Consider the following 19426-nt stretch of genomic DNA (forward strand, 5'->3'; position numbering starts at 1 on the left):
GCGCATTAACCACAGCCCGTTTCGCACAACATGTCAGCCCCGTTAGCCACACGGACTCTCAGACCTGCAGCTTCCCAGTGGGGCAAGTTCATTTTTCTCAGTGGCTAGATGAGAGCACAGAGGAGCTGAGATTAAATGAATTGTTCCAGGTCTTCTGGGCTGGTGAGTGGCAAGCACTAGACCTTGGGCTGGTTGGGTCCGCCCACTGTGCCCCACTGGGGGCCTCCCCCTCAGTTAGCATTACATGCGCCCCAGCAGACATCAGTGCTTCTGTCTCAAAATGGCAGGAAAGGAAGAGTGCAGGTCCGCCCGTGTGCCCAGGGCCCATCACGTGCGCATAGCTGTCCCAGATGAGTGATCGCCACCAGGTGATCCAGGGCTCTCTAAACAACCAGCAGGTGCACAGTCCAACTGACAGCAGCTGGGAGCCTCTATCCTGCCTGTGATGTTTTCCCTGACCACCTCTCTCAGCCCCTTCCCCCCACATGGCCTCCATCCACCTGGCTCTTTGTTCCTTCCTAGCATGCATCACCACTTAAAAGTAAATGATTTCTTCCGTTTATTGTTTATGCTTCCCCTCTCTAGCATGTAAGCTAAGAGATGGCTGGAGACTCTGTCTTGGGAACTGATGGATTCTGAACTCCTAGCACAGTGCCTGGCACGTAAGCAGATGCTAACGAAATCTTTGTGGGGTGAGAGGAAAAACTAAAGCATCAGTATTTTGTGCATTGTGCCTGCCTAAGATTCATTAAAGTATTAAAGATAACGAATGAAGAGCCATCCCCCTCTCCTGAGTGTCTACGCTCCAGATGGGGAGAAAGGCAGGGGCAATCATTGACAATGACAAATGGAGTCGGAGGTCCCTGTCATGGAAGCATTCAGGCAGAGGCTAGATGACCATGTTAGAGAAGCGATTCCTGCATCAGAGAAACATGGGTCAGGACTTCACAGCTAAGGTTCAATGATTTGGGGTCAACGCGGGAGGAGAATATCTAGGGATACAGGGACTTGCATGACACAAGGTCATCACATCCTTTGGAATGACTCCCGGGTGAGAGGAGACGAGCACTACTGTTCTTCAAACATCCACTAACTCTCCACAGGGTGAGTTTTGCTGCCGTGAGTGAGCACCCACAGCTCCACACGGCGCTGGTCTTCGTCAGCACAGGCTAGGACCCCAGGAGCAGGAGGAGAGCCCGTGCCGGCAAGAGGGTAGGCCAGACCCAGAGGCTTGCTTCCACCATCGGGGAGGGAAAGGGGCACAGAAGGGAGGGGGCAGCTCTGCAAAACTGCTCTGGGGTGTCGCTTCCCTGGGAGGGTCTGGGGCATGAGTATGGGACTCAGCACTTCCTGTGACCTTGGACATTCTTGCAGAGCTGTGGGTGAGAGAAGACTTCCTGATAAACTTTTGGTACAATAAGGATGTCCTTTATTTATCTATTTATTTTTATTTTTTATTTCTAAATTTTTATTTAATTTTTAATTTTAAAATTTATTTACTTATTTTTAAAGATTTTTATTTATTTGACAGAGATCACAAGTAGGCAGAGAGAGAGAGAGGAGGAAGCAGGCTCTCTGCTGAACAGAGAGACCGACGTGGGGCTCGATCCCAGGACCCTGGGATGATGACCTGAGCCAAAGACAGAGGCTTTAACCCACTGAGCCACCCAGGGGCCCCGGATGTCCTTTATTTTTAACAGCTGTCTCCCTATGTCAGAGTCTGAGCGGTCGATGTTTCCAGCATGACCTCTCTTCAACGACTGGTTAGTTTGGGGGAATTCAAGAAGGGTCCTTGCTGGATTCATCCTTAAAACTGAGGACTTTTGAGGAACGAGGCAAGGACTGGTAGAAGTTTGCAGAACAGTCCAACTTCAAAGCACGATGTGCAGTGAGTGACCACAGCTCCGACAGAAATCTCTGAGAGCTCTGCACGCAGCCGCGCTTCTCCTGGCTGGAAGCATGCCTTCTGCTGTGTGCGGGGAGGTGCTCCGTCTTCCAGGGCTTGTCTTTTACTCCCTCGTGTTTCATTTCGGCACCTCTTTACCTTGGGTACTTTCCAGCCGGTAGGCACTGCGCCTACGTGTTCGAGTTTACTTCTAGAGAGCTTTCGTGTTGCCATAGAAATTAATTGCTAGCATAGTTCAAGGGAGTAGATTTACATTGTAAAATGGAAGGGCTTTCTAATAAGGACCCTGAGGAGTTGAAACCTTTCCTCCAGCAAGCAGGGGAGAGAGATTTCAGAGAAGGAGCTCGCTTCATGACTTCCTTGCCGGTTTCTGGGCGGCAGTTCACTCTGCCGTGTAAGCTGCAGGGTTTTATCACTGGATATGGACCAGTGGAAGAAGGCGTCAATTACGAAGATGAAATCAGGCATTATAAAGAGGTGATTCAGGGGTACCTGGGTGGCTCAGTGGGTTAAGCCTCTGCCTTCGGCTCAGGTCATGATCCCAGGGTCCTGGGATCGAGCCCCACATCGGGCTCTCTGCTCGGCGGGGAGCCTGCTTCCCTTCCTCTCTCTCTCTGCCTTCCTCTCTCTCTCTGCCTGCCTCTCAGCCTACTTGTGATCTCTTTCTCTGTCAAATAAATAAAAATTAAAAAATCTAAAAAAAAAAATAAATAAATAAAAATAAAGAGGTGATTCAGAGCCTGGGTGTCCCGCACACAGTAGGCGCTAGATGGACTCCAATCTAAGTGGCCACATGGGAGAGAGAACTACGGATCACTGGAATGAATGGGTCTGAGGGCTCCAAAAGTGTTTAAGGCAACTTGGAAACTGTATACTTCAGATGCAGCTTTAATACCCTATTCTTTCTTTCTTTTCTTTTTCTTTTTTTTTTTTTTTTGACAGAGAGGGATCACAAGTAGGCAGAGGGGCAGACAGAGAGAGAGAGGGGAAAGCAGGCTCCCCTCTGAGCAGAGAGCCCGATGTGGACCCTGAGATTTTGACCTGAGCCGAAGGCAGAAGCTCAACCCACTGAGCCACCCAGGCGCCCCACCCTATTCTCACTTTTTAAATGTTGATTTAAAATACTCCTTACTTATATACAATGCCAAGGTAACTGCAACTCCGTTTAAGCTTTCAAATTCCCAATTAGTTAGGTCTGAATTAATGGGACTTCGATGTTCTATCACATGGGTGCTTTAAGCAGGATGAACAGCCTGGAGTGCCCTTAGCAACTGAAATGCAGGTTTGTTAACTTCAAATTTAAACCATCCACTTAGCTCAGGCTTCAAACACTTGAGGAATCATAAAGCCACAGCCTATTTCATTGTACAGAAGAATGGAAACCAAGTCTGGAAGTTACATACAGAATAGCATCCGCAGACCGCATTGTCTTTTTCGTGAGAAAGGGCTATAGCTAGTTTGGAGTGTAAGGACTCCAACCTGCTCACATGGAACAGTATCTTGAGAGAACAAACCCTCTAAATCCTCCGGATTCCCTTCTTTCCACCCACAAGGCCTCCCTAAGGCAGCACCAGAGAACTCCTCGTTTTGCTGACCGGCTCAAAAATGAATGGAGTGTGTAATTCCCCACACCTATGCAGGCTGTGCACAGTGACTTCCGTCCGGGGCGATAGCGTAGAGGGAAGAGAAGCAAGTTTACTGTGGAGAAATGTGACACACACTCTATCAGGCCAGGTGGACAAGGTCAACGCCAACAGCCACAGGTCGTGCTGACAGCCTCGCTGTAACATGAGGACAATGGCACTCGACCTGCAAACCCATCACCCCAGTGTAATCAAGAGGGGGGAAAAGCAGACAGATTCCAATAGAAGGCATCCTACAACACCCCCGGCCAGTGCTCGCCACTGTCAAGGTCCTCCTAAGCAAGGGAAGTCTGAGAAAATGGCCCCAGCAAGAGGAGCCCAAGGAGGCATAACGAGATGTAATGTGGCAGCCTGGAGGGGATTCTGGGACAGACACACAAAGGACACCAGGCTGACATTTTCCCTCTGGAATGCTCAGGCTCTTCAGAAGGTAGAGAATCTGATATTTAACGTTCGATCTTATTTTATTTTTAAAAATATTTATTTGGCAGAGAGAAATACAGTGAGAGAGGGAAGGAACACTAGCAGGGGGAGTGCAAGAGGGAGAAGCAGACTCCCCACTGAGCAAAGAGCCCGTCTCAACTCTGGGCTCCATCCCAGGACACTGGGATCATGATCTGAGCCAAAGGCAGACACGTAACGACTAAGCCATCCAGGTGCCCCAAATGTCCAATTTTAAAAACTGCTACAGAGAGCGCTAATTAAGCACCTTCCTAGCAAGTTTTTCTTCTTCCTAATACACATCCATGACCATAAAAGTATAGTTTAACAAAACCTTTTATTTATTTATTTAAAGATTTTATTTATTTATTTATTTATTTGACAGACAGAGATCACAAGTAGGCAGAGAGGCAGGCAGAGAGAGAGGAAGGGAAGCAGGCTCCCTGCTGAGCAGAGCCCGATGTGGGGCTCGATCCCAGAACTCTGGGATCATGACCTGAGCCGAAGGCAGAGGCTTTAACCCTCTGAGCCACCTAGGTGCCCCTAACAAAACCTTTTAAAAGAGAAAAAAAAAAAAAAAGTGGCTAGCCCCGGGAGGTTTGTAAAGATTTCCCTCCCCAAAAGAGGTAATGCCACTTAAGCCAAGTCAGCTGGAGTGGGCACAGGTGTGGTGGCGGTTCTTAAATGAGGCAAGGAGTGGGGAGAAGCGAGGGGAGTGGTGGGCAGGAAGGGGGACTGGGGAGGGGGACAGATCATGAAGGGGCTTTTCTGCAACCCCAAGATCCCTAAACAGGGAAATGAACAGAACAATCACCAAAGTTAGGGTTTAGGAGATTTGCCGATCAGAGTTCAGACTGAGGGGCACCTGGGAGGCTCAGCTGGTTGAGCGGCTGCCTTGGTTTGGGTCATGAGCTCAGGGTCCTCAGATCAAGTCCCGCATTGGGCCCTCCACTCAGTGGAGAGTCTGTTTCTACCCCTCCCTTGTATTCTCTCTCAAATAATAATAATAATAAATCTTTAAAAAGAAAGAGTTCACACAGAAAGAGTGGAGGTAGGTAAGCACGTGAGAAAACCCAGAAGTCAGGGTGCAGAAGTGAGGTTAGGTGTCTTCCGTCTGCAGGCTGTAGGAGCCGCAGCGCTGGGGCCTGAGCAGCCCTCAGAATTGCAAGGTGGCATCCGACAGGACTTACATCGCTGAGGGTGCTTAGGTCAAAGCCATGTAAAGGCAAATGAGGCCTGCAGAGCTCCACCCTCACAGGGAGGGTGATTCTCGAAAGTGGGGAGTACGGGCCGGAGAAAGCTGGCTGGGCAGTGCTCCAGCTATGCCCCCCAATATGAGGCACCATGGCCACGCACCGAAGGGCTACAACAGGTGCGTGTGTGGAAAGACCTGAGGGTGTGGGTAGCCTGCTGGAGTCACAGGGAGCAGATGGCACCCTGGAGCCACCCAGAAGATGGCTGAGGGATTGGACCATATAGGCCTTGGTCGGAACTTATATTTGCTAGGAAATCAGGAACAACTTTCTTCAATTAAAAATTTGTTTTCTTTAAAGCAGAGAATGACCAAAGCCCTCGGAGGACCAGGCAGCACAAGGTCAGGCCTGCCTGGCCTGCTCAGTGCCGTGCGGGTGAAGCTCTGAAGAGGGCTCGTCACAAGGAGACATTTCTTTTTTCTTTTCTTTTTACCATGTCTGCGTGAGAAGGTGGATGTTAGCCAGAAGTCCTGTGGTGACCATTTCACAATGTGTATAAACCAGACCATCATGCTGTATGCCTCACACGTATAGTTATGTGTGTCAATTATTTCTCAATAAAACTGGAAAATAGACATAGAAAAAGACTGGCAGGAAATCCACCAAAAATAAAAAATTTTAAAAAACCCCAACAAAACTCTACTTTATATCAGCCCATATACCCAAGATATTAGCACTTCGACAAGTGGCTTGGTCGCATTTCCAGTATTCAGTGACCACACATATTGGACAACATGGTCTAGAGGCAGTGTGTGGGCAAAATTTCCAACAATCAGCAGGGATCACATGTGTTGTGCCTACAGTAGGAAGGATCAGAAGACGAACTTATGATTCTGAGGTGTGAAGCTTGGGACACCGTAATGGGGACAGCAGGGCCATGAACAAAGATTGCGTACAGAGTCAATGTCTGCTGCTCAAGAAAAGAGATGGTGTCACTAGTATGGAAAGGATGACTTTTATTTCCATCCTAAGTAATCACACCATTATTAAAACACATTTGAAAAATCCTGAAATAATTTAAACTGAAGGCACAGAACAAATCAAAATATTTGAACTATTTACGCTTAAGATGAGAAAATTCAAATATTTCAACAGTAACAATAAATTATGAACAAGTTTCCATCACCAAATATCATTCTGACCAAAAACTATCATGTTTTATAATAAAACCAAATGAGCTTAAGCTGAGTCTGAGATTCCATGATAAAAATAATGTCGAAAAAATTGTCTTCTTCAAAATACTCATTATATCCCCAGGTTCAATGTAAGTATTTTACATATAACAAAGTAGCCATTAGGATATTTGTTGGTGGATGGCCACGCTCCAAGAAATGACACGTTCTTACAAAATGTTTAAAAAAATAGCAAAGTAGGATATAAAATTCTATTTGGGAAGCAGGAAAAAAAAAACCAAACAAACTTGTTCCGTGTCAATTAGAATATCAAAGCATTTCAATACCAAATTGCTTCAAAAGCCAATCATCACATAACAGTAATATACTGTATGGGGTATCCCACTGTATCTAGGTTATATGTTGACCATACAGTGTAGCTAAGGGGTTGAACAAATCAGTAGCAATTACTGTTGCCATTTCTTATTCACAAGTGATAGTTTAAAACAAAATCACTAAAAAACTAATAGGAATAGTCAGTGACATGCTACAGACACAATAAATCCTAGCAATGCAACTGCTAGTTTGAAAACAAAGTGGTCATGCTTCATAATATACTGTAGTATTTTCGAAATACATTCTCTGATAATCAATACCATTTATGACAGAGGTCACTTGTAAATGAGCTCAGATTCTGAACTAGGTTTCTAAGTGAACTCTTTTCAAGTATGCATAATATTAAGAAAGTACGGAAATTCTGATCTCACTTGCTTCTTTATGCGTTCTTCCAAGGGACAATCAAGTGGAATGAAGGACTAACAAAATGGGCTGGTTGTAGTTTTCAAAAACATTTAGAAAAATAAGAAATAGCCTAGTGACCAAGAACGGACTGAAAGATATTAACATCTAAAACCTACTATTTTAGATAAAAATCCAGGACTACTCAGTCTTTTTCTTGAAATAATTAAGTTCACAAGAAATAATGGGGAAAAAATAAGGACTTCTAGAACACTGAAGGCTCTTCTTGGAATGAAATACAAAAGGTCTACCTTCTCCTACACCGAGCTGCGATACAGATGAAGGTGTGTGGAATAGCAACACGGCTTTATCTTTAGTTTAACTGCATAAATCACAAAAAAGCACATCCAGCCAAGGCTGCTGCTAAGTATAATACGAACTCTAGAAAATGAATTTTAGCAAAAACTGCTTCAAAATTTCCCTGCATAACAAAACATTCCTCTGGAAAGGAATCTTTAATGCTTTTGGAATTCTGCAATAAGTGTGACTTTTACCATCTCCAGCACTAAATTATAATTACCTCCCAAATGCCTTTGTCAATGGAAAACATGATCTTTGATTATCTAGCATTCTAATTAATAGTACATTATTTTTTGAAAAGCTCCTTAGTAGTGTCAGACTTCTGTCTTCATCATCTACGAGTACTAAGAGATTAAAGGAGAAATAAAACAAGTCAGAAAAATCATTTTATAAACAGTAAGAAGTTTTGAAATGTTGGCACCGACGGGGGGGAAAATGGGGAAGGGCTACTGGCTACACGGAAGATGTCTGTACCCATTCGTGGCACTGGCTGCAACAGGGGCAGTGAATGCCACCACCGTGGGGTGCACCGGCCCCAGCACTGGGGTGTGGAACTCATCCTATGACTTGGTTAGGGGAAACAAAGGACTGCCCCAAGTCCTCTAATCCAGCTGGCTTGGTCGCCGTCTGCACACACTTCTTCCGTTATAGTAGGTCACATTCTGACAACGGAGAGTCTGAATTTTGAAAATATGAACTTACGAGGCTTAGTGGAAGACTGTTTCCAAGCTAAAAGAAACGTGCCTAACTTGAAGAAAGCCCTTCTACTAATAACAACAGGACAATCTCAGTGGTTTGGGTCCTGCAAATACCAGCCGTGCCTGTGGCTTCCAACTGGAAACACAATCCAACGAAAGGGGTTTCTTTCCAAAGCCTTCAAAAGGAAGACAGTCAGATTCAAAACTGATTTCAAAACCTACACCAGGCTTCCAGGCCAGCAAATAACTGTCAGAGTGACTTTGTTCCTCTGCTCCTTCAACATGGGCACTAGTGCGGAATGGCTCATGCCCACAGTTGACAGGCCGTTGACCGCTACGATCATGTCTCCACATCTGGACAAAGACAAACAGAAATGGACCGTTAACTATTTTCATGGATTTAGAAAACATTATCCTAAGGGAGATCTGTTTGGCATGAAATTCATAGTTTCACTTAACCATTAGCCATCAATGGTGAGGGTATGTTTTCTATTTTGCAAGATGTCTGGGGCAATTTTTAACCCTATACTGGCCTTCCCATGCCAATCAGGGCCACCCCTGGCTGAGGACTGCTCGGTGATTTTGAGGGCAAGCAGAATAATTTTCAAGAAAGCTGAAGCGAAATGTAATGAGAATAAATGTGCTGCCTCTTTAAGGAATACTAAATAATGCATTTGGACGGGGCTGCTTATTATTTTGACTGTTCTTTGTTCATTCTTAGAGCTCATACATTTGAGGGCTCAATTACATTGAGCATAAGACCCACACCACCTCCTCTTTCAGCGGCTGATGCCTGCTGTCCTCTGACAGGATTATCACAAATGGATGATAAATCTGAAGGCCCTTCTATCCTTCAGGATTTTTTGCTCTTTAGTTTGTAATAGCAATATGCTATTTTATTGTTAGCTACTTCAATAATTTTGGAAGTAGGTGGAATGCAAATTATAAACTAATTATAATTTGTTTATATGTAATATGACTTAGCTAAGAGAATGGTTAATTCATCTCTCCCCCTCCTCTTTCCACCTAAAATACTGATTTTTTCATCCATCTCTGTCAATATAAGGAGCATACTGACCCTGGTCAACTTTTCATGAGACTCTCTGGATGGCACTCTGATCAGTATACACTCTCCATTTATGTGGCACTCGAAGATGTCAACATTTACTTTTTTTTTTTTTTTAAAGATTTTATTTATTTATTTGACAGATGGAGATCACAAGTAGGCCGAGAGGCAGGCAGAGGGAGAGGGAAGCAGGCTTCCTGCTGAGCAGAGAGCCCAATGCAGGGCTCGATCCCAGGACCCTGGGATCTTGACCTGAACCAAAGGCAGAGGCTTTACCCCACTGAGCCACCCAGGTGCCCCTCAACATTTACTTTTTAAGAATTGGCTCTTCCATCAAAAAACTAAGCTCTAAGACCCTACACGAATCCATTTCCTCTCAGTTTGTAGAATCTCTTGATCTAACACCTCTTTCTTCTCCCAGCGCCTGGGCTTTGATAAAGGGAAGAGGCTGCATGAGGCTGGCTGAGGACTTTCTGCCCAGCAGAGGGGTGAAGAGCCCAGGCTCTGGAGAGAGAGCCTCCATCAACCATCTCCAGCTATTTGACTGTGGGCAAGTTTCTTAATCTTTCTAAGACTTAGTTATCTCATGCATCAAACAGGAATAGCAATGACAACACTTACCTTACAGGGCTATTAAGATTCAATACTATAATCCCAAGCACTTGGCACTGTGCCTGGCAGCTCTCACATTCATTCATCAAATATTTACTGAGACGTTACTATGAACACAAGGCACTGTTATGGCGGCCACCAGGAATGTACAATAAATGCAATAGGCCCCCTACCCCCACCCTTTCATAGGGTGTTTTGCACAAATATCGTGTTAGGTAGACATAAGTGCTACAGAGGAAAAATAGAGCAGAGTCATCTAATGACAGGACTGGACTCAAGGGGTGTGTGTGGAATGGGCTGCTCAGAGCCAGCTGTCATCTCAATGTGTTGAATTGGATGACTCAGGTCTGCTCCCTGTCATTAGAGTAACAAAACAGAGCTATCAGCGGCGAGATGGTCAAAGGGATGCTTCAGTCGAGATCTGGCTGGTACGTGGCCAGTTAGTAAACAAGTATTTCAGTCTCTGTGGGCCACACGGCCTCTGTCACAGTGACTCAACACTGCCACCGGGGCTCACAGACAGCCACGGAGGGGGTGCAAACAGAAGAATGCAGCCATGTTCCAGGGAAACTCGATTTACGAGAGAGGACAAAGGCTGGGTTTGGAGCTGACCTCTGGTCAAGATCGTGTCCATCACAATAAACATGAATCACATTATCTGATCTCCCAAGACTCACTTTAATCTTCCATCATAATAAGCAGGAGTTCCCAAGACGATGGTTTTAATGAAGAAAGGCTGATTGGTGTGGTTCTCTTCATATCCACCAACAATACTAAAGCCCCAACTTCCCAAGTAGCTTCTTCGTAAAACGATATCATGGCAGCTATGAAGGGCACTATCACAAACACAAAAGGTCAAGAAAAAATTAATGGGGAGGCTTTTATAGCCTGTTCACCTTTGCTTAACTCCATACTTACACTTATCGCTGCTGGGAAACAAAAAAGGGCTATTTTATTTCCTTCTGAACACATTATTCTGACAGCCCATTTTCTAGCCAATTCTGTAAGCGATATATGAAATGCTAGAACTTTTAATCTGGTCCAGTTTCTTAGCTCACCAATAAGAAAGGACTTTTAAAAAGTCTTCTGGCATAGAGCAGGGTCCCAGGTTCCCCTGGTATTTTAGAGACGATATAGGTTATTTTCGTTATTCTGAATCTTCTGCAAAAAACAACAAAACAGCACAACACAAAACAAATAACTTTTTTTTTTCTGGTACACCGCCAGCCGACTGCGGAGAAAGACCCTCCCTTTTGAGAAAGAGCAGAGCTGCTACCCTGTGTGTTGCGTGACCTGCTGGAAGGAGCCACCGGTACCCACAGAGCAGTGGCCCTCCCGACACCTGGTTGTGTATACCGGTGTACACACAACACACGACCCCCAGGAGTCCACAGAATAGTGACCTTGGACTGATAGACACTCTTTCAATACAGGCAGACCCCCCAAATAGATTTCATTATCCCATGTACTGTTCATCTGAAATATTCATTGTTCTTCCTGGTTCACCAGAAAATGCTCCAAACACCAGCGGTAAAGAGCTGACTATAGAGCTGGCCGGAACACCAGGTAACGAGAACTAAAGGAGCGCCAGCGCGGCCTGGCCACCAGCAGTGGTGCGCGCACTCTCGGCCCCTGCGCAGCCGAGGAGACCACTTCTCCCCCACTGGTGTGGGACGGGGCCTGACATGCTGGGTTTCAAGTGACAGGTCAGTGTATCAGGCTGAGTGCTCCAGAGGATAAATGAGTTCCCTCTGATGGCTGACCCCTCACCATTAGGTAGCACGGCCACGGTTTCATAGCAACCATTCCAATCTATGCCTACAGGGCCCTGAGATACGAATTCTATTACTGTTTCAGGCCTTTTTGGTCTTTTTCACTACCACAAGGACAAGTCAGTAAGTTAGATGATAGACAAATGAATTCTACTCATCCTTGCTTTTTCTGCTATTCTTTACGTGAAAGTACTTTTTAAAAAATATATACATATCACATAGCACTATACAAATGCTAGTTATTACAAATTACATCCAAATGAAGCTAGATGGCTCAGAAACTGGCATTCTTACTGTTTATTTTTATTTAAAAAAATCAGTCATTTTCCTACTTGGCTCAGAATCAGAATGTTTAATCATAGTTCAGTTTTAGGATTCCTCTACACATTAAAAATCTAAAGTGACCTAGAAACAAAGACAGTAATACACATTCTTTCTACTTCAAAACCGAAGTATACAACCCTCATAGGAGGCTGAAACACTTTCATGTCCAGACAATGACCAACTACAGAATGTCCTGGCGGGTGACAGTCCCGAAGGTGGTGAGGAGACCTACTCTCGGACACCAGTGGTTTGGCTGAAAGAGTCTCTCATGTCCAATAAAAACTGAGTTTTGACATCCTGCCTTTTTAGAGAGAGTTAACGAGATTAAGAAAGGGGTTTTAGAAAAGCTTCTCAAAAGAACCCAAACTTTGACCCAGTTTTTCTGGTGAAAATTGCACATGAAGTCTAAGCATGTACACGTGGTGGTAAATGACAGCTTTTCTAAAGCAAGAGCGTGAACATCCAAATCTCATGGCTGGTCCACTTGAGAACCTTGTTAATAGTAACAGATAGAATGGCTTTATTCATTTTTATAAACAGATACACCAAGTCTTTTTAGCCTAGTTCTTACTATTAAATTTACCTTTGGTTTATTTTTTAAGAATGTTTTAATTTTTTAAAAATTAAAAAAAAAAATCTTTTTTACAAACTCATGGCTCGGAGATCAAGACCTGAGCTGAGATCCAGAGTTGGATGCTTAACCGATTGAGCCATCTAGGTGCCCCTTAAATTTATCTTTTAAAATATAATAACCTAAGAAAAAAATACCCCTTTCTTCTGTAACTTGATATGCCATTGCCACTTTCATCTCTGACCAGGACCTTCCCCCCCCACACCCTGGACGAATGAATTTACTGTGTTACATACTGAGAAATGTTGTCACTACGATTATTCCATGAAACTGCTGAAACGCTGTCAGTACCTTGGAAGCCCAAGCCACATGACCCACGATGGGGACCAGCTGGAGTCATACTCATTCTCGCTGAAGGTGCCTGGCTGCTCTTCCGTAGCCTGGGCTGCCTCCTCAACAATCTGGACCTCAAGTGCTTTCAGGACAACAGCAGGGGACGCGGCACTGGCTTTTAGCATAGCAACGGCCTCACTGTGACTTAAATTGGTCAAATCAATGCCATTGATATTCAACAATATATCACCTGTCCAAAGGAACAAATAAGAAAAATGAGATGAGCTACCAAGTCATTATCTTCCCTATACATCCTGTTATTTGTAATTTTTTCACATCTCTGTCATTCTTACGATATCAAGGGAAAAATCCAATTCATGGAAAACATTCCAAAACAACTCAAAACTTTAAGATAATTTCATCATATATAGGAAAAAATGTGGCTTGAGGCACTGTGATTTGACTGGAAGTCCAAGTCATTAGATCTAGTTTTGCTAATGTGCAGGACCTGGGCATGTTCATTTCTCTTCTTTGGGCTTCAGCGATTTCTATAGTTCTTTCCTGCTCAAAAATTATTTAATCTTTTGCTCTTAGAAATGAATTTTTAACATATCCTGTTGTAGAGTTACACAGTTTTATAGATAAAGATAGTCCTACATAGTTTGCTCAGCGTGAATGTATCAGAATACTTAAAGAGAAGAGATCCTTGGGTCTACACAAAGAAATGAAACTTGTGATTTGAGCATCTTTTGCTTAAGGAAGAAAAAAAAGTGCTTGTTGCCCTGCCAAGTAATATAATAAAAAAAAGGGCAACGAGGATTATATAAAAGGTTAGGAAGGAAAAGATGAGTGTTATATTTTTTAGAGGGTCTTTTCCAACATAAAATAATCCAATGATCTGAATAAACATTAGAAAATAATGGAACCATCATCAAACTGCAGCAATTTTCCTTCCCATTAGGCATTTTTCTAACCTTAGAGAGAGGTTTTACACTTATATATGAAGGGACATCTTAAAAGATTTTTAAAAAATCATGTTTAATAGGAAATTTGGGGAATATTTGTTATTTTTTTCAAACATGAGTTGAACGCAGGGAGAAGATGTGAACACAGCCCTATCTTACCTCTCTTGATGCGGCCGTCACGTGCCAGACAGCCATGAGGTGGCACACTGGTTACAAAGATGGGCAGTTCACCACTCTTGCTTCCTCTGCCCCCCGCCACCGTCATTCCCAGGGACTCATGTGGTTCCTTCTTTACAGTAATGTGTTTTTCTTGGCATGTAACACACTGGGTAAGATCCTAACACATGAGAAGAAAATTTATTGGATAATAGATAATACATAGCTGAAGTAAAGTAAGGAAACTGAAGGAAAAAATACCATATGGCAATGATAAAGTCATTTTTAAAATCAGTTACTGTAGAAATAATACACAGTTCTTCATGGTACAAACACGACACCGAACACTGGGGATCATGTCAGACTTCGGACTGCTGTATTTTCATATGACTATTTATGGAACGGAAAAAACTCAGGACTGTTGACATATGGAAGTCAAAATAAGACCAATTCTACAAAAGTAAATAATGCATTTGAGTTTTAAGATTCTGAAGACAAGCTAATTAATTTTATTTCTATCTCTCTCCTCTATTCTTTGAAAGAAATGTTGACAGAATAGTACAAAAGTAAAGTGCGGATTTTGTTAACTGCCAGAAAAAAGCTATAGATTTATCTTCTGTTTCTTACTCATGAGAATACTCAGTCATGAAACAGGTGCAAACTGATCTTCAAAACCTTCACGGAAAGCTATAAGGATATGAAATAACTGAATTTTCGAAAAAGTTAATGAAGAGAAAAAATTTCCAACAAACTATGTTCTCAGGAAAAAGCAATTTTTACCAATATTTATTGTTGCTACTTATGGGGACACTCCTAGAAGAAAAGGAAAATTTAAAACATCACCTTTCTTTTTAATTAGAATGCAATAAAAAACAAGGTGTACATATGCAATATTAATATTAAAATAGCAATAGTAACTAACATTTATTGAAGATTTACTATGTGTAAAGCAAATGGCTTCACATGTATTATTTCATTTTAATCTTTACAATGGTCCTGAGTGTAAATCCTATGGTTGGCCCCATTTTATAAACAAGGGAATAGCCTTATTAGAAAGGTCATGTAATTTGCTCCAAATTATATAGCTATACATGACCACACTGGGATTTGAACTGATTCAAGTTTAAAAAAAAATACACATATACACACATAGTGTATATACATAAACATGTATTCATATGTAGTTGTGGATGTTCATACAGCATGATGCTATATGCATCCACACTACAAGCGTGCTATCCCATTAAGTGTAATAATGGAAGCTAATATCTCAAAAGGTTCCTAACGCATATACTGTAAGAGCATACTGTAGATAACAAGATAACTATTACCATGACTAACAATATCAACAGTAGAACTAGATGAATTCTTTTGCTAGAACTGTAACATTTCCTTTAGTGACACTGCTTCAGAGTGGACAGGTATGATGTGTCAGTCAAGCCCTGGACCTGCAGGAGTGTCTGCTCTTCTCTGCTCCTAAAACCCACACTCTTTGAAATTTTATTGAGGGCACTACTTAAATAGCCTAGAGTTCCTAGAATTTTGACTTCATAGAAAACCTGTAAATGTCTACAGGTGGTATTGTAGCATATGACATCTATGTTAGCATCCTTCAAAACTGGGCAAGACCCACGTTCTTATGAAGACAATCTAGGTAAACTCAGCTGGGAGTACATTTACTTCAACGCTTTTGTCTGTCAGGTATCGAATCAATTAGAGGTGGTTGTTTTATTCCTCTATATGGCTGAGATGTATGCATTTTAGCCAAACTTCACAGATTACACTTGGTATACTTCATGGAAACTTCTAAGGGCTTAACACTGTATGAATGTTTATCCAAGCAGCTACGCAGGGGCTTAGTAGTAGAATAATGTGTGCTTTAATTTTTAACAATAATTATCCTCTGAACAGGTTGTTTTGATGAATTTGTATTTGTTTTCCCTAGGAGGGCTTTATTTTTTTAAATTAGGATTTGACATAACAAATGCTGTATGTTAACAGTAAATTGCTAAATTAATGCTTAAAATTACATTTCATGTGGCTGTCCCAACAATCAGGTTTACAGAGCACCTAGCATAAGAATTCAGCATTGCTATTTAAAACACCGCCACTTATGGGACGCCTGGGTGGCTCAGTTGGTTGAGCAGCTGCCTTCGGCTCAGGTCATGATCCCAGCGTCCTGGGATCGAGTCCCACATCGGGCTCCTTGCTCAGCGGGGAGCCTGCTTCTCCCTCTGCCTCTGCCTACCACTCTGTCTGCCTGTGCTCATGCTCGCTCCCTCTCTCTCTCTAACAAATAAATAAATAAAATCTTTAAAAAAAATAAATAAATAAAAATAAAACACCGCCACTTAAAATTAAGGAATAGGAACTAGTAAAAAGAAAAATATATGTGCCCAAAACAAACAAAAGGACATAAATAGTTCTCTATATGAACGCTGAAATGATTAAGTAGTTCTTAAAACAGTCTTAAAATTGTAGTGTTGTCTTTGAGCACCCATATTTCAAATTCCTGTAGTATTCATTGATTCAGTTACCAACTTTTGCCTTAATTATGCTTCTTTAGGAATATGTATATATATGTAACTTGTAAAGCAAGGACCAGCGATACGAACTACTCCCATTCAAATTCCTTTTCGAAACAATAACTGCTTTTTGTAGTCATCGTTGTGAAAGCAAAATTATAGGTTCCCTTCACACATTTTGTTTTCTGTTCAAAAATAAGAATAAGTTTGTGTTTATAATTTCTTAAAAGTTTTAACTGACCAAAGGCCAGTGACAAGTCTATACTTCAGCTCAGAAAACCGGATAAACCTGATGGGCCAAAAATACTTGTGCCTTTTCAAGTCATGATCCTGGGGTCCTGGAATCTAGCCCTGCATGGGGCTCCCTGATCAGCGGGAAGCCTGCTTCTTCCTCTCCCGCTCCCCTTACTTGTTTTCCTACTGTCTCTGTGTCTCTGTCAAATAAATAAATAAAATCTTTAAAAAAATAAAAATAAAAAAAATAAAAAAAAATACTTGTGCCTTTAAATGAGGCTTTCTTGGGCTCCTGTGACATTACAGAGTTATTCTCTCAAATTGTACTTACATTAAGAAGCCACTTTAAGTTAAACATGCATTTCTGAAGTCATTTTCCTTAAGTAAAATTAAATTGCTTTACTAAATAAAAACTTATTTATTGGTCTACTTAAAAACTATAGGAAGTTAAAAAAAAAACCCAACCAGAGGAAGTTTCCTATGTGTGATTTTCACACAGTTGGTAAATAGCATCGTTTTAAAAATTCTGGCCTACTGGAAGTTGAGTTCAAATGAAAGATCAAATGAAGTAAATAATACTGAGAACACAGTAAAGTGCCACTGTTTTTTGATTTCTACTGATTTCTGCATCCAAAGTAAGACAGCATCAGAATTTTTGGCACAGATAAATGACCTAGGAATATATTATAAAAGCGTTGAAATATGAAAGATGCAGCAAAAAGCTCAACATACGGGAATTTAAAATGATCTAGGGTAGTATTCCTATAAACTGTAACATAAAAAGTAATGCTTTATGTGTTTTGCATGTACCTATCAGAAAGTATGATTTATGCTTCATATTCACATAGAGAATTCTGTTGTTGTAGGCAACCTGCCCAACCGCTAAGTATGGACTTGTTGGTCATTGTCTTTTTTTCAGTTACATAACCACCTGTTACAACTGAATGAGCAAACCAAGATAAATCCCACTTTCAAGCAGGACCAAAGAAGTCTTTCTAGAAGATCAAACACTTCTCATCAATCTGGCAGAGGGACCTTCTTACTAAGAAACCACCCCTATTGGCTGAGGAACAGACTGTACAGGGACTCTCAAGGTAGCCAAACACACATTCCACACCCCAAACACCAGTGTTCACCTTTTCCAACAGAGTAACAGCCCTCACTTAAATCTTACCAGTTTGTAACAAGGATCCCCTGAGGGCAGATGAATGAAAACATGCAAACTCGAGGCCTCACCTTATGTGAGCTGGGTCTGTTGTGGTACAGCGGCTGCGCATGGTGCTGGCTGCTACTCTGAGCTCCTGCGTCTCGGACAGGGTTACCAGGCTGGGATTTCCCCAGCCTAGCAATTGTTAAATCCACCCTCTCGCCACTAGCCTGGAGAAAACACACATATATAACCACCAGTCATTAATGATGCTTCTCACTTAAAAAAATTATAGGGATGGTAATTTTCAATGCACTTATCATCGCTGTATCAGAGTCTCACCTGAGTGAGGACTGCAGTCCCCTGCTGGGGGTGGGGCAGAGGAGGGAGTTCATTTCAGGAGTTAATACTTTAAAACTTCTGCAGGTAAAAGAGCCACACACAGACCTCTTGGGTAAGCCTTCCCTAACCCTGGAAATACCAAGGACATAACCAAAGCAAAGCCTGGGTTCTGATCTCCCCATGATTTCTTGAAGGGTAACTGTCTTTTCATACTTCCCTCCCCTGCAAAATTGGCCTTGGCACTGAGAGAAAGAGAGGAAAGAAGATAAAAGGACGAACGGATTCAAAACTGGATTAGAATCCTTTGTGATTTCTGAAATAAATTCCAGGATGGCTACTTTGAGAGTGATAATCAATGAAACTATGTATAGCTTTGTTTCCACACACCACAGGTTCGAATCGAAAATAGGATATCAGCTTCAACAGTCCTGAAAAGAATGATAACAAAGGTCCTGTAAAACAGGATAAGTATTTATATACATTACATATTGTGTGTGTATATATGTCATACGTGCACTCACACATAAATGTAATTTTAGAGGGGATGACAACCACGTTGAATTTAGAGGTCCATTATCTATATTTATAGATCTAGATCTGAAACAGATTCACATCTATTATGCTGTTTAAAGCTATTTTATCTTTGCTTTTAATGTACAGGCCTGGTCTCCTTGATGCTGATTCTTGGTCATGACTACAACTTCCCAAGTTTACTATCATTTCTATGGGAAATTTTGACAGCCTGCTTTCAAGAAGCTGTGGTGGAAAGTAGAACCCTCCCCCATGACTGCAGTCAGTAATGTTAAGAAATCACTCCAGTTTCAGTTCTCAAGTTGGAGAAGGAGTGAAAATGATAATTTTTTAAAAAGATTGTTTATTTATTTGAGAGAGAAAGCGAGAGAGCAGGGTGGAGGGGCAAAGGGAGAGGGAGAAGCAGACTCCTGGCGGAGCAGGGAGCCCGATGTAGGATCTGAGCCGAAGGCAGATGCTTAACCACTAAGGTACCCAGGTACCTGAGTGATAACCAATTTTAAGGCCCTATTAAAGTCATTTACTTATTCAAGCATTTCATTAAACTAGTTTCAGACAATTCTTCAAAACAACTGAAAGAATAAGACTTCTCATGTGGCCAGAGTCTGGGGATTTGATCTAACAGGTAAATGCCAAAGTAGAACGTTTAGAATCCAGATATTTGAGATTCTGACACTTCCGATTATTAGATCACACA

At 42.1% G+C, this 19426-nt stretch overlaps 1 protein-coding gene and 1 long non-coding RNA gene across 10 annotated transcripts in view; one reads left to right on the plus strand and one right to left on the minus strand.

The window, feature by feature from the left end:
• LNX2 (ligand of numb-protein X 2) overlaps positions 1-19426 on the minus strand; it is an 89581-nt gene that overhangs the window by 2777 nt on the left and 67378 nt on the right. For 6 of the 9 annotated variants that reach the window (XM_047722984.1, XM_047722987.1, XM_047722979.1 and 3 more), the window contains 5 exons: positions 17946-18086; positions 13954-14131; positions 12848-13079; positions 10507-10665; positions 6183-8505 (listed from right to left, as the gene is read on the minus strand). In XM_047722984.1, coding sequence (XP_047578940.1) covers positions 8370-8505; positions 10507-10665; positions 12848-13079; positions 13954-14131; positions 17946-18086 — 846 coding nt within the window. In that variant the 3' untranslated portion in view covers positions 6183-8369. Of the gene's footprint in view, positions 1-6182; positions 8506-10506; positions 10666-10852; positions 10991-12847; positions 13080-13953; positions 14132-17945; positions 18087-19426 lie in introns of those variants that run through there. The other 3 variants (XM_047722983.1, XM_047722985.1, XM_047722986.1) reach the window with 3 other exon arrangements.
• On the plus strand, positions 330-1566 carry LOC125096232 (uncharacterized). The gene is made up of 3 exons (XR_007126104.1): positions 330-956; positions 1104-1212; positions 1532-1566. It is a non-coding gene; the product is annotated as an uncharacterized LOC125096232 (long non-coding RNA).

This window comes from Lutra lutra, chromosome 3 (assembly GCF_902655055.1).
Source record: "Lutra lutra chromosome 3, mLutLut1.2, whole genome shotgun sequence".
Lineage (NCBI taxonomy): Eukaryota > Metazoa > Chordata > Mammalia > Carnivora > Mustelidae > Lutra > Lutra lutra.